This window comes from Maylandia zebra, linkage group LG22 (genome assembly GCF_041146795.1).
Source record: "Maylandia zebra isolate NMK-2024a linkage group LG22, Mzebra_GT3a, whole genome shotgun sequence".
Classification (NCBI taxonomy): domain Eukaryota; kingdom Metazoa; phylum Chordata; class Actinopteri; order Cichliformes; family Cichlidae; genus Maylandia; species Maylandia zebra.
This window is the reverse complement of record NC_135187.1, coordinates 7,023,605-7,049,926: the sequence shown is the minus strand read 5'-3', so window position 1 is coordinate 7,049,926 and position 26,322 is coordinate 7,023,605. Positions and strand designations below refer to the sequence as shown.

The following is a 26,322-nucleotide window of genomic DNA, read 5'->3' as shown; positions in this document are numbered from 1 at the left end:
TGACAGTTTGTTCACCAGACTGGCACAATCAACTGATATGATCAGCACTATTTAATGCAATAAAATAATCTTAATCTTCCCAGGGACATGCAGACAGTTTACAACATAACAGCCCACTACATGCACAAATATAACTATGTTTCTTTCCGAAGCACATCTGCAGGGAAAGTAGGTTGATGTGTGTGGAGGTGGGAAAAAAGGTGAGGATGCTGATGGATGTTAGGAATTCCAATCATCTTCAGTAAGAAATTTTTATATTTTGGTGTGATAGGCATGTAGTAAACTGTTTGGTCATGTTGGGAAAAAAGAGAATATCTTATTGCATAAAATATAAGGATGCAGAAAACATGTGCTGAACAGTGACAAAGACACCTTGGTTGCAGGTTATCGGAGTGCTAAGAAATGCATATTAGTAGCAATTCAGGAGTTTGTCCAAAATGAGATAAATTTGTCATTTCATGTCATTTCCTCAGAAACACTTATTCTTTTATTTTAAATAAGACCAAGAAAGTTGTGGCAAAATGATGACAGCCCTGTGCGGTTAATACAAGAAAAATAATTACGGTGCTCTGTTATCAAAGTCGAAATGAAATCAGCAAGTTTTATTTCCTGTGTTTATGATTTAAGAACATATAAAAAAAGAAATTTGCCAGGATAATGTTTCCAAGTTCCCCATTTTCCATTTGTGAAACGTGTAAAAAAAAAGGGTTCCCAAATGAAAAAAAACCCCAATATACTATTTGTTGTTTTTTGCCCAACAAACATGTTTTTTTCTCATCCGGGAAAAGATTGGGGGAAGAAAAGCTTTATTTGTTTGATGCAAAAAACTAATTAAATATGATATACATTTTGGCCACAGGGCAATAAAGTGCACTGTGTTTAAAGTGCTTTCAGGCAAAAAAGATTTCATGTCTTTTGTTTTAATGACTTTTAATTTCTTAATAAACTCTTAAATGCAATGCACAAACACTATATGTTTTGTGTTATTTACCTTTGCAGTGATGTCTTTCTTGTTGCTAAAAGTGAGTTTGGTTTATGTAGAGAGAGTTTTTTCCCCTGCATGTTTTGTGACACTGACTACGGAGTTAACTAATGTAAATTGTTCTCTGAATCACTACAGATGGTAATTAACTTTAGTGACTCGCATTTGTGTGACTAATCTTTAGATTCTGTTGATTTAAACTGTGTCCAGTGGTTTGCAGTTGCTTTTGTGGAAGAAGACGTCATTATTGACGTCACGCTCTTAATTAGTTTCAGATCAATAATGCTGAGCTGAAAGAAAGCCGAAACAATAAAATGCTTTTACTCCAAATTGAGGTAGTGATGCACCTTAGCCTCTTGTGGCCTTAAATAGGAATTGAAAAAAGGAACATGTTTTTCATCCATTTGTTGTCACATAAAGAAGATTACTGGAAAATGGCCCAGCTTGACACATGACAAATAATAAAGGAGCTAAAACCCTGGTAAATGTGTTTCTTTTGACGGTAGAAAGAGAGAGAGAGAAAACATGGCTATTTTTTTCCACTCACTTCTGACTTCTGTGCCGCAGTTTAGAGGGACTGGTCTCAAGCAGAGAGATACTCTGACTAATTGTAAAAGCCTTGCACTTTCAGCTGGGGTGTTTTGATGTCGAATTCAGTCACATGTGCAGCATCAAGCACATCTCCGATGGTGTTTGCGAATGAACCCCTCGATCATTATAAATAAACCCTTAATATTTCCTTCAGTTTTTTTATTCTGTCAAAGAGGCAAAAGAATTCTTTGACAGGCTTCATATTAAATCTGTTAAGGGTCAAGCTTTTCCTTCATGCCCTGTGGTCTTTCACTCCCAAAGAAGCAGGGAAGATGCAAGCCGGGCTGCCGTCCAACACAACAAGCCTTTTCACTGTACATATATATTGTGTGTGTGTATATATATATATATATATATATATAAAATACAAGTTTATAAGAGCTGTAGTCTTCTATTCAATGAAAAGGAAAAAATACTCTACTCCAAGTAAAGGGAAAAAAGAAATCTCACCCATGGGGAGCGATAACTTCACTGGCTTCCATGTAGTTCTATTTGTTAAAGGAATTAAAAATGTCACTGAAATGTGTTGCATGCACTTTAAATGGGATTAATGAGAATTCTGTTAAAAACATGTTGTTCAGAAAAGATTACATTTTAAGGGTTTCGTTGTCTCAAACAATAACATGGCAACAAATAAAAGATCAATCATCCTTTAAGAATATAGAACTGTTTTCTATATGATGTGTATGCTGTCAATAATAAGTAAACAAGTTAAGGTTCTGGCGTCAGGTTTCAAAACCTGTAAAACTTATTTGGCTCTGTGCAGTCAGATGTGAGGAGAAGCTCACATGTTTCTGCTCCTGTAATGAAAACTCCAGTGAAATAATTTCAAACCTGTTATAAGCGAAAACAAATCTATACTCATGACTCCGTGCTGATCCTTGGGCAGCTAGAAGTACACAGACTGACTCACTTTTGGGGTATATTTTATTTAGTGCCATATTTTATATAGAAAATCAAATCTAAAAGGCTTATTTATGAGATTTCAGCCAATATTAAGGAATCTTAAGGCAAGTAACAACTTTACTACTAAAACATTTATATATCCTTCCAGTCACACCTTTGGAAAACACGATCAAATTAAGTTCTGACTAAATTATTTTACCCCCTCCAAAACATCACTTCTTGAGAGCTAATATTCTGAAAGTCAACTTCTGCAATATCTGATCAAATCCGTTTGTTTACTGTGAGTGAAGCATTGCAGGTGTTCAGAATCAACTTTTCTGCTCTGCTTGCTTCTTTTCCAGCAATGACTCTGTGATCCCATTTAAAACGTAAATCACAATTAACAGCAGCACACCTTTTTATCGCCTTCATATCTAGAGGCCAAGCACTCTCAGTGCAAGAGTCCAATTGTATCTGCTCCATTTATTACTGTTATTTCAGTGCTTTCCCTGTTCCTGGCTTGATATGGAAACATCTTTGCTGTAGAATCTTCTGCCTTATCAGCACCTATTGAACTGGTGAGAAGCACTTTGTTATGTAGTTGTTCACAAAATCACCTGTAACACCACTGGTTATTGAGACCAACCGATGAGCTGAAGGAACATTTTTAAACTTAAAGTTCAAACAGGGAGTTTGCTTTGATTTCACCTCTTTTGTTCTTATCTGTTTGATCTTCAAATCAGGAAACACACATTTAAAACTACATATGCTGCATTAAAGTGCTCTATACTGTATATTAGGTTCAAGGCTTCTCATTTCTCAGTGTCTCTGATCACTTCTTTATGTTGTGATTGTAGGTCTAGCGCACTTCCTGAAGCATTTCCTGCCAAACTGCATTAGAGTTTAAAAAAATGCTTCCCAACAGTGAATTGGGATTCTATCATGAATGAGAGGCAGAGATCCATCAAATAGATCTCTTATAAAGATATACCAGCTTCTTCTGGATGAGTCCCAGTATATGTTTGGGGCAGTCACTTGGGGAAAAAAAAGTATTTTATTAAAACGTAATAATCTAAAAAATAACCCATAGCAGAAATAATTTGTAATCATAGTTTTAACCAGGATGTGTCATTGACCAGTTGATCCAAAACCCCATTATGAAACCAAGAAAAAAATTGCGAAACCAACTACAATCTAAAACAGAGTGAAACCCACTAAAATAAAACCATGACCCTGACCAAGCAATCCTGACCTACCTTAAATCTTCCTGGTCATGATGCCTAAAATTTCAAGGTGCTTGAAATATTCCTCAGATTTTTGTCTACATTAGCATGATAGTATAAAGCAGCTGCTGCAGATTTTCACATCCATGCCACGTCCAAATGTGCACTATTGGATTGAGATCTGATGACTTTGGAGGCTATTTGAGTTACAGTGAACTCATTGTAATGCACAAGAAACCAATTTGAGATGATTTGAGCGTTGCAATATGGTATGTTATCCTGCTGGATTTAGCCATCAAAAGATGAACACTTTGTGGCCATAAAGGGACAGAAATGGTCAGCAACAATTCTAAGGTAGACTGTTGTGTTTAAGCAATATTCATTTGGTACTCAGGGGTAAAATATAAACCCAAAAAAATATTCCCCACCATTACACCACAATCAGCAGCCTGAATTGCTGATATATGTCAGGCTGGATCCTTGCTTTCAAGATGTTTGTGCCAAATTCTGACCCTACTGTCTGAATGTTGAAGCAGAAATCCATTCGACTTACCAGACCTGGCAAAGTTGTCCATCTTCTATTGTGAAATTTCCATCAAGGGTTAACATGTTGTGCATTAAGATGAGTTTTTCTGCATGGCTTGGTTGTAACAAGTAGTCATGTACTTCAGTTTTTGTTGCTTTCCTTATAGCTCAAAGCAGTCTGGCCATTCTCCTCTGACATCAGCCGGGCTGTTTACTGGGTAGTTCGCCTTTTTTTGGACCATTCCCTGCAAACTCTAGAGACGGTTGTGTGTGAAAATACCACTAGATAAGCAGTTTCCAAAATATGCAGACCTGTGTATTTGGAACCAACAACTTTGCCTTGTTGAAAGCAATTTAAATGCTGAGCATGTTGGCGTGCCCACAGTAAAGTTAAAGCATTCATCTTTATTTTTCATTAGATCGTTTTCAAGCTAAATATTTGTAGAAATATATTGGGTTGGCAAACCACAACCACATAGTGATTTCACCATTAGAGAATGCATCTCTGCAGACAGATGGAGAAAAGCTGTAACCAGCAGATCATGAAATCTTAAACTGCCAATAGGATGCTGAAATCCAGAATGTAAAATCTGATACCATTACCAGCTCTCTTGTTTTACACAAGTGCGTCATTCTCAGTTGGAGCACATTTTGGGTTTTGAGGATGTTTTGGTTAAACGCTTCTCATTTGTGCAGTTGCCAAATCACAGTGCTTGGAGCCTTTAAAAGCACGATACTGAGTCATTCGAAGATCTGAGAGATTCATCCCTTAGCATCAATTTTGCATTTAGGATTAATGAGAAATCCAAAGATATATTTAGGTTCACAAGGAGTTAAAGGCTGCTTTACATCAAAAACTAGCAAAGTGATGTCAGCGCTTTGGGCATGATGTTTTTTGGTTGGCACAACATAAAATCAGAACTGTTTTCCACACAAGTTGAAACATCAGAGAGGCTTTTGATTCAAAGCAAAGCAAAGCAAAGAGATTATAAGGGTCATTCGGGCAGGGAGAAATAAAAGCTTGAATATTTTTCACCGAAAAGATGAATGATTAAAAATGGCTTTATTAGGGCAATGGATAAAAAGCTTACAGAGTTCTCTTTGTCTGAACATCAATGTAAAGGTCACCAAGGTTTAGCAGTTGATACATTGCCATGTTCATTCTAAATCAAGTGAAAGAGTTGGCTCTCTTGCAACACAAGGGTCTATTTTGATCCAGTTCATTAAAGAAACGCTCCCTGAATCTTTAGTGTATTGAGATTTCTTTCTTTTCTTTTTTTTGTTGAAAATCATTGAATAGAAGATAACTCTTTACCCTGATGAGAAGAAGGAATGCAGAGCAGTACTTAAGCTGAAGAGCTTTGTGAAGCCATGATGTCTTGAGGAGAGACAAGGACAAAAAAACATTTGTCCACTGTCAAGGAAACTTGACAGTTAAAGTACTAGTTCTGCTATTAACTCTGATGAGACAAGAAAACAGACAAGAAAAAAGGCCAAAACCATTTTTAACTGTGGAAAGTAAGTGTGTAACTCAGGAGTGTAGCTGAACAACTCCTGTTTTTAACATTTTTCAGATCACTGGTTTGGTTTAATGGCTTGCAAATGTACTCTTTTGATTCTCCCAATATTTTCAACAAAAACATTAGCAAACAGGAATGTTAGGAAATGAATAAGCAGTGAAAAAAAAGCTTTACCAATGAAGCCAAATGTTTAAAATTAATCTGCAGCAGATGATGTGCAGAAGAACATGTGCAAAGATATCTTATACAGCAGCGATTCTGAATTGGAGTTATTTTTGCTGAGGTCAAGAGGTGCCCAAAATATTGTGGAAAAGTTCAGCAAACTCTAAACAATGTATCTAAATATATGTGTGTTTGAGATTGTGTTGAGTCGAGTCACTTTCAAAACTAGTTGGAGACCACAAAAAACAACATGGATACAAAAGGAAAAATGCAGAGTTTCTTGAATGAGCACTTCAACTCATCTTGCGGGGCTGTGTGTGTGAAAAAATGAGAGAAATACGTGAAGTGATTCATCTCAATCTATTGAAGATTTCCCGCATGCAAAAACACAAGTGAAAAGCTTTCATTTGAAATGAATAGCCATTCATATGAGTGCACATCTCCAGAACCTGAAATAACCTGGATGAAAAAAAAAGCCATGACGAATTACATCCCTAAGTATAGCACAGAACACTGCAAGAGCAGCACTGTGGGAGAAGAGGAAGGTATCCGGAGAAGCAGGAAAGCAGGACAGTGCTGCGTTAAGTAAATTGGTTACAGAGCACAATGAGATCTCCTCTAACCAGTGTTGGAAGGAAGAAACTTTATCCACATCTGCTGAAGTCTCAGCTGGCCCGGCAGAGGCTCGGCTTTAACTGGATTAACAAGAAAAGCCAAGCTCAATAACTAATAGGCCTCTTCTTCTTCTCGCTTTACTCTCTTCCCCTCTATCCCCTTCCCTCTCCTTCTCTTTCTGTCTTGCCGTCTTCCTCTTCCTTTAAACCAAAGCAGAGAAAGATAATGCAGAACACTTTTATGCCTTCTACTGAATTAAACATGCCAGGAACAGCTTGTACTGGGTGCTAAAGCAGAAGCAAAGAGAGATGGAATATGAAAAAGGAGAATATATACAATTCCGCCCCTGCACAAGGGTCTCTGGAGGACTGCTGAACATTTCTTTACAATTAAAAAGATCTGTCGCAGATAGACTGCGCTGAAGAAAGCTAAACAGGACAGGCTTTTTTCACTAATTGGCCGGGTTGAAAAGGACTGTCAGTTGTTGTTGGGTGGAAGCCGCCAATCGCCAAGTGGAGAGGTGGCATAGTACTCAGAAAGACTCCTTAGAGACTTCCTACGCACCTCAAGCTTTCATTGTCAGAGCTGTAAATTCCATCTTGCCAATCTCTTATTCCTTTCACACACATTGCCATCTTTGTGCTGCAGCCAACCAATTGGGCTCCACAACCAACAAATCTGCCCATCTCTAACTCCAGGCTTGATGGTGAATAAATGACAGTGTTTCAAATGTTTCTGGTCTCAGGTGGTTTACAAAAAAAACCTCGAGATGTCTTCTCATCCTCTCTGCAGGAGCTGAGGTTTCAGTTGCTGTTCTGTCTCGTCTTTTCTGACTCTCAGTTTCTCTGATCTGAGAAGAAAAAGTCCTCCTTTCTCTCTCCTCACTCCAGGCCTATTTGGCATTCCCCAGGCGGAGCATTGAGCTACCACCCTCATTCTCGATCCTCCCCTCCCTTCGTTCCAGTCTCTTTCCCTCCGACAGAGCCAAGTGACCTGTTACAGTGTGCTTTGCTTAGCTTGTGTGCCGCACACACAGCAGCAAGGACGAGACTTTACAGGGGTTGCATTCAGGACCACAACCTCCCAGAGCACGCACCATGTGAGTCAGGGTGGCAAACAAAAGCTCAGAAGAGGACATTTGTAACAAGCATGGCCCCATTTCCAACTCACCGGACAGGCCAAGAGTAGTCCGATTCACTTAATATAAAAAAGTCATATTAGCATATTTTTAAATCATATACAGTAAATATGAAAACAGAATTTCTTCTTGTTAAGTTTCTATAAGCAGATGTTCTTGAGGGACGCTACAAAACTTTTTGCATCCTGTATAAAATTTTGATGTGTTTCTGGATGATGGAAAAGCACCTAGTATTGGAAGGTGCGAAATCAAACAGAATGCATTATTAGAACTGACATTTTTGGAGGTTGTCTGACTTGAACTGCGATTGCAAATCTTCCAGGTGAAAATGCAATGGTCTTTTCTCATTTCTTCATTTTGTTCCTGTTCGCCTGCCTTTTTTCCCCCTGCCTGTGTATTGTGCAGGTTCCAGAAATGAATCTTAAGAAGTGAGAAGGCTTACAGGAGAAGATGCCAGATAAGATGCACGGGTGTATCTTTTGTGAAAGTCTTTTTAACTGTGATGTATAAAAACAGGTGCAACATGGAGCTGGAAAACACAAACCATGTTTCTTTTGTTTTTGTAAGTTGTCTTATTTAACTGATATAAACCTTTAAAATGAAGCTAGTTTGTCCAGTTTCAATATATGCCAAATGCCTCAACTCGTCTCTCCTCTGGTCTCTTCCTTGTCTTCTTTGCTTGCATCTAAGGTGGCTAAGGTATGAAGAGAGGAGTTGAGGAAAGTAATTAAGCATGTTACCTAAGGATGTAATCTTGCCTCTTCCTGCAAGCTTAGGTTTGGTTAATAAGTCTGCACAAAAAGTGATTACTGTATAATTAAATGTCTTTCTAATGCACAATGTCCCTTGATCAGTAACAGTTTACAAAAGTGTCATTTTAGTCACATTTTCCTCACTTCTTTGCATGCACATGCAGTTAGAATCAAAACTGTTAGAATATGTTTAAATAAAAGGTCTAAATCCAGAGGTCTGTGGATTGAAAGCCATTATCCAGATACAAATCCCACATTAATGCCAGCTTTAAATGGGGCATTGTGCTGCATGGCAAGCAAAAGTATTACATGCTGTGTAAGCAGATGTAACAATGTGCAAAAGTATGAACTTAAAGGACACTGTTGTAACACATAGAGCGTACTGCTCCTTAAAATCGCAAAACCTGTGGGTCCTGTGGCCCGTCTGTTAAAGAGGCTAAATATCCAGAGCAGGTGCACTGCACTACATTGTGCTGTGAAATGTGCTGAGTTCTAAGAAAACCCTAAAAGAGTTGTGAGAGTCTGATATTTATAGTCTAATAAGACAGCTCTGCTTAATTAATTACCAGTTTTTCCACAGGGAATTATCTCAGAAAGATTTTCTTTTATTGAAAATGGGTTGTGCAAAAACAAAAGTTATGAATGATGATGAGTTTTCTCACTAAGGGTGCATCCATGGTACAAGACTCCGGGACTAATTAGGCGCAAAGTTGTGATCACAGTCAACTGTTTAAAATTATGGCGCTGTGAGAACCCCTAAGAGAAAAGATGCGTCGAGGCATGCATTGGCCAAATTGAGGGTAAATATGCTGGAGGGGGATGAAAGCGAGTGCCTCCAAAAAAAGTTTCATTTTCAGGGTGAAAATCATTAACACATTATACAGTAAAAAAGGAGGAGGAGGGGCTTATTTTCACTTGGAAAATACAGAAATGCATTAAAAAAATATCTCTTAGTACTGAATAAGATACATTAGACGATACAGTGTATCTGAAGCATGACAATCAGAAAATGACTTTTTCATATTTTGGAGTTCCAGAGTTTAAAAGTAAGGACCTTGGAGCATGCATGCACCCGACGGAGTAGAAAATACACTTAAATACTTAAACCCAAACTTCTCTCCAGGGATACAATAAACAAGTCCTACTACATGTAGTACATGTGACAACCAAAAGAACACCATGGCTGCTTCTGAGATTAATTGGCAACTTGTCAAAACACACTGTGAGGCTTCATGAAATGTCTGCACTGAAATGCTTTGTAACATAGCAGATAGGACTGTCTCAATTACAGAACAACAGATTGCACAGCGCATAATGTTCAACAACAATCAACAACAAGGGACCTGCTCAGGACTTGGGTGGGAGTAGAGCTGATACAGTCTTCTTAAAAACACACGCACACACACACACACCAAAAAAAATCAATAAGGTTTTGACTTTTAAATATCTCTGCTTTCATTTCACAAACAAGTCCATGTTCAGATCTACAACCCACAGATATTCCATGTTGGGCAATAATGTCTTCGTTATTCATGACAAAATACTCTTACAAAGCACTTAGACATAAAAAATAATCATAATGAAATACGATAGATTTACAATGTAAATTTGAAAAATAACTTTCTATAAACGGTCCCCGCTCTAAATGTACTGACTGCTCCGTGATTAACTATAATCACATTCCTTAAAGATTCCCTTTTTTCATAAATATTTCTAAAATACTCTATAGTGTAAATGACTGTTAATACCAAACTGTTTTTCATTTCTGGATTTACTGACTGTACTCTCAGCTGCAAAACAAACACCACCCGAATCAAACACACCACATCTATAGTAATCCAGTGCGTGTTTGTGATGTAGCATAGGGAGCTTGAAAAGCAGAAGATGTGCTCAGTTCAGCTGCTGAAGCATCTAGGCACCACTCCTCTATTACGCTTTAACTGTGTCCTTGTTGGCTGTCGTTGCATCTCAAAAGACGTCTGTCTGAGCTGTAAGATTTCCCTGCCCAGATCTTCCAATTGTGCCATCGCAAGCAGTTTGGCATAATAAAGACAAGTGATTCAAGACTTAATTAAAAAAAACACACACATACACACAAAAGACCATTTGGATGTCTAACAATAAAAATATGAGCAGGAAAAACCTTTGAATCAATAAGGCAAAAATGTTCCAACAATATATGAGCTCAGTGTCAGTTTCCAATTCTTGTTATGTCTTAACAAATGTGTTGGAAAAAATCCATTCTACCAACAGTTCAGAGAAGTACCTTAATAAAACAAAGTCAAACAAAAATCATGAAAATATGTAACCTTTTCCAATGCATATTTGCACGTTCAAGAAATTCCCCGGCACTATTATCTTCCGGAAAAGTGAAACGTCTGCGCCCCGTCAACAGATGGGTCACTTATTTTAACCAGACATGTACCACTACCTGTACTTCTGCAGTGGACAAGAAACAAAGGCTTGAGAGTTTAGGATTTAATTTTGAATGTTTTCACATCCTCTCTTGAAATATATCTTGGACTGTGTCTTTCTGTCCAATCAGAGCTCCGAACACGGAATAATCCGCTACATGGCGTAAGAACATTCGGCGGGACATGGAAAATGAATACATGAAATACAGCAGCCCCCAACAAAGCCGGTGAATATTTTGCCTCATTGAATGCGACCCAGATAGGAATATAAATACAAGTTATCCCCTTCTCCCTGCACACAGTCATTGCGGCAGTCTAAGCCGCCCATTATGTAAATAAAGAAAGCCCAGAATGAGAGGGAGAGATGTAATGTGTGTGGGACAGAGTGAAAGGACAATATACAAATCGCTTAGAATTCATGTGGAACAGAACGAGATGGCGTGGATAGAAAAGGGGGGAAATAAAGATGGCGATAACACGGAGAAAACTAAACTGGAAAGGGAAAAAGTTGAGTCGGAAACAAATAATCTTTTTTAAATTCATTAAATGAGTCATTACCGATCCAATGTGGAACTGTGTGAAACCCCCGAGTGTGTCGGTGCATCTTTTCCTTAGCGAGATCAACACCATTACACAACAGTAACAACAACAACTAGAACAACAACAACAACAATAACAACAACTGTGCTATCGTGAAACGGCGCCCAATATATAGATGATGCACATCATTAACACCACAGCCAGCCACACATTAGCACATACTGTTAAGTCTGTTATGTTACTCAGTTTGGTGGCTCTCGCTTCAGCGGCACCCATCAGGAAACCATGTGGTGTCGCGGGGTGCAGCGGGAACCCGGAGTCACAGTAAGCCCAAACAAAGTCGTCTCTGGGATTAACAGAAACAAGTTTGGCCTTTTCAAGTTTCGAAATGCCTCGAGTGAAGTCAGAAGAGCTGGCATCTCCATCGCGTCAGCAAGATCCACAGAAGCCTTTCGGACAGTTTAACACAGAGTTCAACGTGATGACGATTTTTATTTTCTTTTGAAGCAGAAAGGCGAGTTTTGGATAGTGGTGATTTTTTCTTAAGTGATTATGGTGCTTCAGATTTTGCTGATTACATTTTCTGGTAAGGTATAAAATACAAACAGTTTAGTCACTCAGCACATAATCACACAGCAAAGCCGAAGAAACAAGAACGTAGCAATAAGCAGCATTGCGTCAGAGTTACTGTAGCTTTTTTTGCTCTTGGCAGTATTTTTTTATTCCCGTGACACTGAATCCAATCTTCTCCATGGCACAGTTAAACACAGTCACATATTCAGCCACAGTGCACTATTTCCACTGCAAGTCTTCCTTTATCAGCCTAACAACAACCTTTTATTATTTTTCGCTAAATCCACCTTTTATCAAAGTATACGGTCACTGTCAGGCTGAGAGGATATAACTGATGGCAGATCTTTAATCAGGTTGAATGATAAGCAGGCAGGTGTCTAGCTAATGGAGGTGATGCTGATTTGTTTAGAGGTGAAAGGGGCTGGCTCGGATGCACCACTTCCTCCACTACATCTCCTTTCCTTATCTTCAGCCTTTGCCGTTTCCATCCGTCCCCTTCTTCCTCAGACGTAAATGGCAGTCCGGGAAATAACAGAGCCGTCTCTCTGAGACTCCATGTCGTCGTCCAGGTACACATCCATTTCTTCGCCAGCGTGGCCTCGGTGGACGTGATAGGCTGGAGGCAGAATGTTTCCGCCTCCGCCCGCTCCTCCAAATCTGTCGTATCGCTCCTCTTCTTCCTCCATGCTGTCATCGAGGTCAAACTTCCTCCTCTCAGCTTCATCCATCTCACTGCTAAGAAGGATGTCATGGGCAGTAGGAGCGTTGCCGGTTGAGGCGTGGTGGAGATGATGATGGTGGTAGTCGTTGGCCTTTTCTGTTAGAGTTCCCGTGGCATCGCAGCCCTCCCGATACGTGTAGATGGGCCCGTTGTTGTTTGTGCCAGTCCCATTCTTGCTGCTGTTGTTACCGGAGTTGCTGAAGAGCAGACGGGCTTTGTTGCCATAGTCTCCGCCATTGCTTCCACCGCTGCCTGTTGCAATGGAGTCCCCACTGCTGGGGTACCCGCGCCTCTGCTGCCGGCGGCTGCGGGTCAGGAGGACGGCAATGAGCGCAACAACCAATAGCAGAGCCAGAAGGGAGCCGATCACTGCGCCTGCCACTACACCGGCACTGGATGGATCCTCCAAGGCTTCTGCAGAGGGGATGAAGGGGTTGGAAGGAGGGATGGAAAAATGGGTGGAGGAAAAGAAAAATGAAGGAAATGACGGCTGTTTTGGAGGAGGTATTGACAGTTCTTCTCTTATTGTGAGTGTGCTGTAGTGATAGGAGTAGTGTCTTCTTCTACGTGTGTTACAATCCTCTTACAAGTGTGTGGTAATGTTCTTCTCAGTGTAATCCCTTGGTGAGGGTGCAGTCAGTCATTGCTGGGATCAGGCTGAATGGCACTCATTCATTCTCTCCCAGAGGCTTGTTGTGCTGCATTTTTCAGACATTTTGCTCTATATGCATTTCAGTCCAGCTGCTGGCACTTCAGTTTTTGCTGCCCTTCCCCCCTTTGCCAGCTGGGGCAAAGCCTTTACTACTGAGATGATCCTTGGTTCTATACTTCATGTTGGTGTGAGCCAGGTTTGCCTCTCCACACGTTTCAGTTGAAGATTGAAACAAAAATGAGAGAAGGATTTAGAAAAAAAGCGGTTTATTTCGAGTATTGTGCCGACTTTGCCGCAGGTTAGAGGTTTAGAGCCAGCAGAGTCACACAGACAGACACACAGAGACAGATACACAGGACAGACAGGCAGAGGAGTTACTTGGAAAGGGTTAAATAAGAGCACAGTCATTACTGTTAAGTGCCACAATGCTTAATCCCTTCTATATTTACCCTCTCTTTCTTTCCTACTCTCAATTAAAACCCCTCCTTATTCCTTTCCTTCCTGCTTATCATCCCATCCTCTGCTTGAACCGCGTCCTTCGTCTGCCTCCCTTATTGGTCAGCTAGTCAAACCACAGGGAGAGCGATCGCCCGCTGTCAACCCAGGACCAAATCCAGATCTCACTGATCAGCAGCACACGAAGGTAAAAGGTTCACACTGTGGAGCAAGACTCCTACCAGGACATGTTTAAAAGGATTCTATGTAGGAGTATGACAGAGAGAAAAATGGGTAGGATTTGTACGGAAAGACTCACGCTGGGCTAAAAAGTGGAGAGAGAGAAAGTCTCAAACCAGGAAAGGAGAAGTGTTGAGTATTAGTGCAAAACTGCACAAGGCCAGCTAATATGATTCTCTTGTCTTTTATAATTTCTTGTCTGCGAATCACATTCAGATATTTCTTTGGGGTGCAGCAAGGGCAGCGAAACGTGGAACAGCAGGGGAATCTGAGCCCCTTCCTGTTTTATGCAAATAACAGCAATGTACTGCCAGCACTCCTGGCAAACACAGCAGTGAATGCCAATCAAACAATCTGAGGTTGGCTGAAATGATCATTGTGTGGGGTTACATGCCAGGGCAGCGCCACTGAGGCAGTGACGTTCTTTTTTCTTTCAGTGAAATCACATTGGACATCAAATAATGATGTGTATGGAGCTAGCGAGCAGGAGTTCTGCTAACAAAACCAGTGGGGGGATGTCACTATAAGTGAGCCTGGATAGAGAGCCTGTGATTCATACAAATTGTTCATTCTGATGGTGTAGGAGAAAAAAGAGTGGAGATAAAAGCAGAGAGGAATTGAGCAAGAGGAGAGAAAAAGGACTAGGAAGAGTGTTTGGGAGAGAGACAGAGAAGAGCAGACAAGAGGGGAAGGGAGATAAAAGGAGAGGTCTCAGTTTGATTTCAAACACACTTGCTCTGGTCTCACATGGGGATGCATTAGGGTTATGCCAGGGTGAGACAGACGGGTTGGGCGAATGAGGCGGGGCTCTAGGGACAGGATATGATGTCTAAATTAGGGGACAGTGTCTGGTAATATCCAATTGAAGTGACAGAAGGCATTAAGGATGATGAATCCAACTTTCCCTGTCCTAGTTTCCTCTCTCTTTGCAAACTTACAGATTGGCATGGAAACACAACATGTGGGCCAAAGTGTTATTTATATTTATTGTGCCATTTATATTTTAAGCATTAGTGGCATTTATCAAGTGCCTGAGTGAGAGACAGCTGAATAATGGCCTTTTGTGGAAGGTCTTTGGTGGCTGCCGTCCTTCTGTTAATCAAGTGCTTAAAAATCTATTATTCTGTATAGGCTATAAAGAACAATGCTCCTACAAAGGCCCATTAGAGCTGGCATGTTCATTTTTCATTAAGTCTGAGGTCACATGCAGGAGCAGCGTGATTATCTTTCCAATTTTCTCTCGAAGTCCATAGCTAAGGGGTGGTGGCTGATATTTAAACAGCAATGATCTCGCGGATGGGAACTTTGTTGCTTGTTTGACAGCCGGATGCCAGTCGTCTTGTTCTTTTTTGCCCTTTTCAGACAGGATATGTAAAACTGCTGGCTTCATCAATCTGTTAAAGCGGTGACATTCTGTCATTCGGACATAAATCATGTTGATGTTTTGCACTTCATTCAGCACTTGTACTCGCTATTAAGCGTTGTCAGCAGCGACTCTGGTAAAGTGTAGCCACACTTTTGAATGTTTAATTCTCTTGAAAGCTGTCACTTGAGCCTGTGCATGTGTGCGCTGAAGAGATGAGTTGCCCTGATCCTTGTATGCAAGACAGAGATCGCTCTTCTTGATTTGGAACTGGGAAAATGCATCACAATGCACGTGACCATGCCTTAATTTTATTTGGTGAGATAATGTGCTATTATTTGCTTGTTGTGCTTGTTAGTGGCATTCTCCAGTAAAATAAGCAATTCCCTAGTCACGGTGTTTGTTCAGACGTGTGTAAATGTAGAGAGCGATATGTCAATTTTACTATGCGGGGCTGCTTTTACAGAAAACGAACAGCTCATTAGGACATGAAGCCAACACACATAATTTTGCTGTCAGATTAATGAAAAGGACTAAATGTCTGAAAGGTCATTTTGAGTAGGGGAACAGGTTCAACTTAATGAACACACTTAAAACCAGCTGTCGGTGAACCACGGGGAATTTTTGGCAGGGAAAGCCAAGCAACATTTCTTTTTTTAGAGGTTAATATATAATTATATATTATACATTTTACAATTTTTTATATATTCTTTTGTAAATTTCTCTGTGGCTTTCTCAAATGCACATTGTAAAACAAAAGCATAAACTTATGCTCACTGCACGAGTGTTTTACCAAAAAAAAATCATAGCATTAAATCAAAGCAATGAAAAAACAGGGTTTGTTTGACTTAAAAATGGGATGGACTGTGTTAAAAAACCTTGTAGGAGATGATTAATCTTCAGACAGAACCAAAGGGCGGCCCACAGACCTGTATGAAAATCACCATGCAGGTTTTTAAACTCCCATTTTCAAGCTGTGAGTTTGTCATTTTGGCCTTTGCCGTCTTGGTTGTTGTCACATGATGAGCAAGCAGTGGATCACTCACTGACTAACCAAGGAAATGATCATCAGATAAGATAAGATAAGTGTTTGGGATGACAAAGTAATAAGGAATGTGTTTAGTGATAGAGGAAGTGAAGTGGGAAGCACAGAGATCCCTTTAGACATATTTTGGACCTCTGGTTGCAGCTGCGGTGAATCTGACTTCATGTTAGCTTAGTTAGACATGAAGATCCCTACCACACATGAGTCCTGAAATTACTATGAGGTGGAGAGGAAACGACCAGATGATTAATGTGACTGGATCTCGACACAATACTGTACGTTTTTCTTCAAAAAGTCAAGTTTTGATTCCTCGATGGACAAGTTTTATACATGGACTTTTTAACTTACTATCAGATTTAACTTTTTGTTGCTATAACATAGCACATTTATGCTGGACAGAGCATGGTAAATTGGTAGAAGTGACAGGTGAATCACTAGGATAAGTACATTTGATTTCATAAAGACACCAGGATAGTGAATGGCTTATAAAAATGGTAGAAGTGTATTTATCTTTAATGTTCATTTATCAGATTTAGTGTTTCTCCAGGCACTGTCTGAAATCATTTTGCATGATCTGAAACACTAATGGATCCCATCAGCTCTGACAAAAAACGTGCCAGATGTATGATCAACATGACTGTCAAATTCTTGTCAACTGCCTTATGAGATGCTTTAGTAAACACTTCTCTGCAAGCATATTTCCTCCCAAAAAAGTGGAAAATAGCAAAGACCGTTAGCTAGAAAATAGGCCATGCTTGTCATCCTTATTTCTCATCAACAGAGGCAGCCTGCCTGCATTAAGAAGCACAGTGATAAATGTCATAGAGAGAGGCAGGGGGGCTTATATCAGTCTCTGTATTAGTGTCATGTACATGGAGGAGATTAAGGAAGGGGGAGAGTAAAGGAAAGAGAGAGAGAAAACCATGAAAACTACCCATTGCTACTCAGTTACACTCACTGCAGTAGGGATAATCTAAATGAGAAGATTTAGGATGTGAGGAGGCAAGGTGGAAAGAGTTAGAAGGGCTGAGCGAGAGAGACAAACAGAGGGAGGGGGGGAAATGGTGTAAGGCGTATGAAAGTAGTAGAAACTTAATAACCTTTCATGAATCTCCTTCACCACACCTCTCCTTCCTTTCTCCTTGTTTTGATTCTCAGAACTGAAGGCTCCACTCATACAGCACGAGCCAGAGGCCATCACTGTTGAAGCTCCACAGCAAGGAGTGATTCTAATTAAAAGCAGCTTTTGGTCAAGGACATGTAAAAGCGCATCCATGAATATACCCCAAAAACCCTAACAGCCTCCCAAAAAAGGCAAAACAAAAGTGAGCAAAACCATTGTCAGTGACAGAGCATCTGTCTGACATTTAGTTTTTTCCACTAAGTGATTCCTGCTGAATTGTGGGAAATGTTGATGCAAGTTGATGAAGAATTTGAAGAAATTCACATATGACTAAATTCAGATTACAAAAAGTCAAATGGGTACCCAGATTAGGACCACATACAGAAGTACCAGCTTTTTATTTTTCTGAATTCTTTAAACAATCAAACAGAGTTCCTCTGCTCTCATAGAGTTGCTCACACTTTCTGATGATCTTTTAATCATGTGCATTTGATTAGCAGCACTTGGTTGCTATCAGGAATCAGTAAGGGTGTATTTAGTTTTTGCAGAGATCTACGGTGGCCCTGAGAGGCCAAACGGACTGCAACTTAAGAAAACACCAGCAATAAGAAAAACACTCCAAAAGCACACAAAAAACAAAAAGCACAAGGGAAGTGTTTCTGGGGAGACAATAACCCGGCGGACCGGTTGCAGGAACCAAAATATGCTAGGTAAGTGTGTTTTAATCTCATGATTCATATAATACTGATGACGGTTTTTCTGGCTAATAGTCAGGCTAACACACTTACCTCTCATCTTTTCTTTCCTCACAAAACCGATAGATCCTCCACTTCTTTCAAGTGTCTCCCAGCGCAATTCTTAGCATATTTTGGTTCCTGCAACTGGTCCGTTGGTGCTTTTGGAAATCTGTTTTTTCCTGTTTCTGTTTTCCTTCTTCCTATTTCCATTTTCGTTTTTCCTGTTTCCGTTGTGTTTTGTGTGCTTTTGCAGCATTTTTCTTATTGCTGGTGTTTTCTTAAGTTGCAGTCCGTTTTGGCCTTTCAGGGCCACCGTAGAGATCCTTTGAAAAACTAAATCTTTTACATGACTGCAGTAATTATTTTATCTGTAGACCAGTATATGTCTAGAAAATGTAACTCCTACCCAAGTGATATAAACTTTAGATGGTTGAGAAGGTCCAAAAATGCAAGTAATTGCAATGTTAAGGGAAAGTTCACCAGCTCTCCGGAGCTCAGCTGGAGCATTTTCTGCAAGACTGCTTCCAAGTTTATCAGAGATAATGCAGAATATATAAAGTGCCTGCTGAATAAATAAGGCGATCTTTAACCTTTGTTAAACAAATCTTGGCAAAAAAAATGTAAATGACTTCAAACAACCCAATAAACTGTAGTTAGTGGTTTATAAGGTTACGCTGAAGGCCTGCATAAAACATGGAAACATCACTCTGCTACTAAGTGAAAAGTGGTAAGTGTTCTACACTTTTATAGGGCCTCTTAGCCTTAGCTTAGTACTGCAAAACACTTTTCAGTGTCTTTCTCTCTGACCCATTCACACACCATCACGCCCATTAACCGTCGGCTTTCCCGGAGCAATTTGAATGCAGTCAGATAAGATGAAGGATCTACCAAATGACCATCTTTAGCAACAAAAAGGCCTCTGTGTTTACCCACGATATCCTCTTTTTAAAAACATTTTTTAAACTTTTACTTGAATAGCTGAATGTTAAAAAAGGCAGTATCAACGTAGAAGATGGAAGGTGGAAGAAACTGTCCACTCAGAGGAAAATGTTCAAGAATGCAGAGAACTCCACGCTGGGTCCAAAACCTCAGAGCCCTCTTCCTGTGGGGCAACAGTGCTAATCACTGAGTGGGTATCGCCAGTCTGGTTGTCACTTTATTTTTCCAAATTAAAACACATCCCAAAGGCAAACATCAGGAAGCTCCACTTTATAATAAGTTAATGAAAACCTTCTTGTGCTTTAAACACACTTAACCTTTGGTTTATTTTTATTCCCAGAAGAAATTGTAAACACGAGTTTTAGTCAGTTTCTAAACCAAGTCACCGATAAATTATTTTAATTGAAACTAGGTGACCTTCAAACCGTGTTTTGTTGTGCTTTATGAAATTAGTCATGAACAAACAACCCACGGTTTACTTGTGATTTACTCATGTATAAGCAGTCTGGGAGGCACAAGCTCACAATCATGGCAGAAGTGAGCGGAGGTGGAAGAGGTGAGGGAGACGCTAAATGTTATCATGCTTGGATAATGAGGCCCAGAGGCAGCACGGACTGGAAATCACAGACGTACTGTAGGAAGAGATTTTTAATGTAACCTTTACCACTGACGCAGCAAGCTGAAGGTAAACACTGCTGACTAGGACAAAGGGAAACTTTTAAAGATTGCTCCTGGGATTTGATTGTAAAATTTGGGCAAGTCGACTGGTTAAAATTAAGCATGATTAAAGAGACACACAAGGGTCTGCATGAAGGACTTTTATCAACAATGGCATCTAGCTGACTCTCATCAGCAGTTACTCATGGATGGCAACGCAAACCAACTGAGTTCTTATGAATACGATTACGGCAAACTATACATAGGTGTTTATGTAGCACATACGCAAACCTGATTTACGAGGTTTTTACACTTTAATTGGAAGGCTTGTATAAGTTTACACAGGTAAAACATAGCCAAGTATTTTTTATCTCTCTTATTGTCTGCTTTATACAAACAATCATATAAACATGCACATATAGTGCCCATAAACACACACTACAGCACAATATATACATATATATATATATATATATATATATATATATATATATATATATATATATATATATATATATATATATAATATTCTGTAACTCTGAAACTTCTGTCGGTGCTGTGCTTTTTGGAAATCGAATTTCCCAGAGGAACCCACCCGAGGGATTAATAAAGTTCTATCTATCTATCTATCTATCTATCTATCTATCTATCTATCTATCTATCTATCTATCTATCTATCTAATGACCTAGTTTATGCAAACGGCATCTGACTCGTCACGCTTCTGGTCATTTCCTTAAGCATTTCGGTATCACTGTAATTACTTTGTCTCATAATTATCCATTTATTCTGGGGTGCTCTTGTGTTACTTCCTGAAAAACCATCACCTTCGAGAAAAAACTTCATCTGACAGTGCGGATTTGAATTTCTCTAGCTGCAACCGCTTCAAACAACCTTTCTTTTCTGAATGAATCAGTGAAGGACTTGACTGATTTCGCACACCACGCTTCAAATTCAGACTCACAACAGACATTTTTTTTTTTCAAACTGGAGTTTTGTTTTGCAGTGCATCCCTGTGATATATTAAAATCTACTGATGTATAGTGCTAATTCACAGCAACAGTCATTTCGAAAACGCTTTATAGTGTAAGGTAAAGATCCCAAAATGAAAGAGAGAACACCAACAATCAGACGACCCTTTATGAGACCACCAGCGTATCCAGGCTCAAGGAGGGGCAGCCATCTGTTGTGACTGGTTCGGGGTGAGGGGAGAGAGGGGAGAAAAGAGGAGTACAGAGAGATCAAGGGCAAAACACAAACTGTGGGAGAGAGGTGAGGGAGAAAGGATTGCTCCCTAAGCAGCCTGAGCCTACAGAAGCATACCTAAGGGATAGTTCAGGGTCACCTGATCCAGCCCTAACTATAAGCTTTATCACAAGGGAAAGTGCAGAGGGTGTCCGTCTCCTGAATCCAAATCGAGAGTTGGTTTCACACGACAGGAGACTGATAGCTGAAAGCTCTGCTTCCCATTGTACTTCTGGAAATTAGGAACCACAAATAAGCCTACAGTCTAAGAGAAGCAACCTATCTGGATACTATAACACTATGAGGTCTTTTTGATATTATAGTGTCTGATCATTCAGGACTCTACACGAGGAGAAGAATTTTAAATTCAATTACTGAATTATTAGTATTTTACAGGGAGCCAATAGCCAAGAGAAGATAATATAATGAAATATAATTTCGCTTTGCTGTCTAGTCATCTCAGCTAATGCTCAGAAGTGAGAGTGCTATAAAAAAATCCCCTAAATTTCAAACTATTCTCTTTAATATTATCTGATTTGTATGGAGCACAAATTGTGTCAGGAATAAATTAGAGTTTAACCTGGGTCCACGAAGAGTAGTTTGTGCACTAGAATTAATAACACATTCAGAAAATAATAAGTGGTTCCCTGAAGTTAGTAATTGTAGCGTGTAATAATTAACTGAACATTAAATTCAAACACTTTAAACTGCGTTTAAGTGTCTTTGCAGGCCACACATTATTATTTATTAACTAAAGCTCTTAGGGTTTCTCCTTAAGTTACCGGAGTCATCATAACAACCTCTAACTTAATTAGTACTGTTACAGTGACTGCGTAATACTCTCAAAGCATACTTTTACTTTTGCAGACAAAGCTAAAAGGTACACAAGTTTAATGTTACACAATTCTTTATAGTTTAGAAGGACAATCCTTTAGTGTCTCACTGGGAAATACATGACATTAAGAAAGTAGTAGTGCCATGTTTAATGGGGCTTTGAGTTCACTTTTATGTCACAGTTTGTGCGCTAATCATTGAAGTTTAATGAAAAACATCCAGGTTGTCTTTTATCGTCCACCCACTGTACACAAACACACAGATACATCCAAACGCCATCAGTCACACACATACACGTATATGTATACTCTATCAGTGATGAATGCTCTTCATTTCTCTCCCAATCACTCATACATAGAGACAGTAGCACACACATACACATTCACAAATGCACAACCCCCACCAGCAGCTATTAGCAATGAGATACTAAAAGCCTTCAGTGTGTTTCTGTGTCATATCTTGAACTCAGCTGCAGTGGTTGCACACCACACTACACCACACACGCACACACAGACTTTGCTTAATCACCATTGATGACACAGACTTGCACAGATGCAGACGCACATAACGACACAGAGCTACACTATCTATTCAATTACCCTCATATTATTCCCGAGCTTCACGCATACACACACAGACAGGTCCTGTACGCACACATGCCTGTGTGCGCACATATTTCTTTTGCCCTGCAACCAAAGTCTTACACAAATCCAACTACCGGTGTTTCCATGACGATCTCAATCATTTTCTCATGCAACCCCTTGATGCTGTAGTGAGGGAGGAAATTTCCTTCCTAAATCATCTTCGATTCTGTCTCTTCATCATGGATTCTAGCTGGTGCTTTTCATCTCTGCCTCTCTCTCTCCCCTCACTTTTCATCAGCGAGGAAATAATCAGAGATTGGGCAAAGACAAGAAAAAAAACAACAACTTGTAAACTACAAAAAAAGAGACATAGGAAGGGGTCGGCGAGGGGAGAGGAGAGGCAGTGCTTTTTTAAAGTATGTGGTTTTTGGCTTTTTTCTTGGCCCATTGAGCCTCACTGTGCTCTCTCTCCTCAGACTCTCAGGATTTCAAATGGATGCTTTCTGACACAGAGCAAACAGATAGCATAAAAACGAAAAAGCACAAACAGATGGGAGGGAGAGAGTGGAAAAGGCAGGGACGGGGGGTGTAGGTAGCGGGTGTCGATAAACGACCACTTGGACAGATAATAGATAGAAGGATGGGTATAAGTGGAAATAAATGGGCGAAGTTAATTATTTCTTTCACCTTGAAAATTGTATTGCATTTCTTTTTCTACAGAACCACATTTAAACTTGCATGCATGAACACACACACATCAGTGCAACCCATTCCTACACAAAGACACGCACACGCATTCAGTCTAATTACATTTTTCCCCATTCTGCGGCCCCCTGCAGGGGTTATGAACTTCACGAGGTTTCCCAAGTACCTCCCCACTTTCCTGTTCGAGCTCAATGCTTATTTAGCATCCAGCTGCTGCGCACACAGACTCTCGTACAAACACTCAATAACTGGCTCACTTACACACAAAAGCACACACATTTCCCCCACTCCTGGCTCCATTCACCTTAATAACCACCCTTAGCCTGAAGTTGAAGTGCACAAAAATTACACCCTGTACACACCCGTTTGGTGAAAGCGTGTGCTCCTGCGAAACACACAAGCATGTATGAACACAACAAAAGCGCCTCAACTTTTTACAAACGCTAACATTTGCGCACATACACACACACCAAGCTCTGACACAACACCACAGGAATGTAAAGCCTCCGAGGGGATAAACTCCAGCCAGCAATTTTACTGAGCACAGATTAACTGTACAGTTGTAAAATGCAGTCATAAAAACACATTGTAAGGGAACAGCATGGAGGTAACAGGACTGGATATTGATTTCGAGTACATGTACATCCACTAACACCATTTGGGTGAGTTGAACACCTGTGGTGCATGTTGCAGTGCCAAAAACTGAGGCCATTAGCAGTTTTAGCTGTGCATCGAAAAAGGCTCTAACATGTTATTTCACTACAACTGGACCCGGACAACACGCAGCACAGTGAAGCATCCTTAACGAATCTGAAGAACTTCAGTCTCTAAAAATGAAGGTCAGTTCAAGCTTTTCAACAGTGTCAATTCAGTTTGAAACATCCATGGGTTAAATCTGCTTAAGAACTGGGTTCTTAACCAAAACGTTCATTCAATCTTTCTAGTGTACTTGTAATATAATATACAAGGCCGTGCTGCACAATGAAAGCTCAACATTCAACTGGTTACTTTCAACTGGTTTTCATTTGCCAAGCTTGATGTTCAGACTGCACTTCATGTGGATTCATCAGGAAATAATACACATTTATAATATGCATTTTACATCTGGTTTAGGTGTCATCTGACAAAAAGGCCGGGATAACCCACTGAGATCCCCCCCTCCCCACACACACATCCTAAGATGTAATGGAAATGTCTTCTCAGGCAGCACATCTTAACATTTTCTACCTTCTCTTGCATGACTATACAGGGTTGTGTGACATCCTCAAGCAGTAGATAATTAGGTATGCCTTAGAAATATGTGTCTCCTGTATGATGAGTGCTTTGACCTTAGAGGTGTCAAGAGCCTCCGGATCACTGCATGCCTTGTAAGATGTCATGTTCACTGTAACTGTCTCTACAATTAGCCTTTAAATCTTATTATAGGTAAAAGACTGCAGTGAAACCGTGTGTGCATTGTAAGTCTGATTTAATCAAACCCAGATTGCTGCTTGCAAAATGAGCACTTACTACCCACTGGGCCAGCAGGGTGGTCTGTGATTACAGAGACAACCCTGTAATATAAAGGCAGGCAGTTTGATTCTTGAGTTCTGCCTAAGGACGTGATCGCACCTCCGGTTTGTTTGCTTTGTTACATTTTTTTATACTGTTCATTTATTTTCTTGCTCCCTGATTACAAGAAAACCACAGCTTGTAAATAAAAGTCACAACACTCTCAACAAGCTCATTTACCGGACACTTCTCGGTAGTTCACATGCTGTCATGTTAGAGAATTGCTGGGAAAGAAAGGAAAGATTTCACTGCCTCTACCATTTGTGTTTATAGCCCTCACTGAGAGGACACATGAAGCAACAACTGAGTATTGGTCAGGGCTGCAGCTTCCCAGGGGTTCAATTTGTTAACACTCAGCTTTACAGAGATGAGAAACTGCTTGCTACTAGGTATCAAAATAAATGTACTACAACCCTGGAATTTTGGATGAAGTGCTGCAGTTGGAACATACTTTTAACAAACTGAACCACATGGTCTTGCAGCATGGCAGTGAGTCTTATTTTCAGTGGTTTTTTGTTGGAGCTTTAATGACACTGTTTTCACTTATATGCCAAAAGCATACAAAAAGCGGTTTTAGTTAAATGCTCCACCCATGTGTGGTGTGAATGCATTTATTTGTCAAGAATCACATCACCTCTCCGACTATGAAAATTCTGCATATTATGTAAATGAAAGACAGCTATGAGTGGGATGTTTTAGTTCTTTTTTTTTATTGATTATGGAGTCCGCCTAAAACTTTGGACACGAAGAGATGATAAAAAAATGTCTTTGTCTGCCAGCCGTGTCCACATGAAGAAGCGTTTAATGCAAATCTGCGGTGATCCATCATCCAAGTGTGGTGCTTACTCACTGCTTGTGTGCGTAAGTCTTTTTCAGTTACACGCATACAGTACGTACACACTCGCTCTCCACACACTCGTACCCAGAGCTGTCAACCTGAGTGGGTTCAGTAGTTTAATGAACATTATTGATGGCGAGGCTACAGCACTGCTGGCATAATTAGTGTGATGTCTCACACCTACATGTCTGTAGCTTCATTAATTCATCGCACAGCCTGGCTAATAGACACGGACACATGCACAAAGACGCACACACATGTGAGCACCGGCAGTCTCATGTGTCATAATCCAAAACCCCGGTAAGTCCTCTTACCTCTACACCCTGCCTGTGCTGCATTATGTATTGAACTTGCACCGCTGCCACTCTGTGCGTATGCCATTTGGATACTGTATCCGTGTGTGCGTGTGCGCCAGCGTTGTGCACTGTCACATATATTTTTAGCCTCATTCTGCTTGGCTGAATGCAGGGAGCTGATTGCATCCAGACCTTGGCTGCTGATACTGATCAACAAAACCAGCTGAGTGAAAAACAGCCATCAGCCTCCCTCTTCCCTCTCTCTCTCTCTCTCAATCCCTCTCACCCACTCGCACTCAATTCATCTCCCTCTCCAAGTCACCCACCACTCCTCCACTGCTCCCTCCCTCTTAAATGGGGCGATTTGTGGTTGGATGACTCATTTCTAAGCAAATCTGGACCACGGAAGAGAGGAGAGTGAAAGACAAGGGTGAGTGAG

The 26,322-nt window shown here is 40.2% G+C and overlaps 1 protein-coding gene across 3 annotated transcripts in view; it reads right to left on the bottom strand.

Annotated features, from left to right (window-relative positions):
• Positions 1 to 26,322, bottom strand: part of pvrl2l (PVR cell adhesion molecule related 2 like) — a 324,556-nt gene that overhangs the window by 136,941 nt on the left and 161,293 nt on the right. The window contains exon 7 of one of the 3 annotated variants that reach the window (XM_004572648.6): positions 7,710 to 13,055. The exons of the other annotated variants lie outside the window; for them this stretch is intronic. Within the exon in view, the coding sequence (XP_004572705.1) occupies positions 12,424 to 13,055 (632 nt within the window). The 3' untranslated portion in view covers positions 7,710 to 12,423. Of the gene's footprint in view, positions 1 to 7,709; positions 13,056 to 26,322 lie in introns of those variants that run through there. 3 annotated transcript variants of the gene reach the window in all.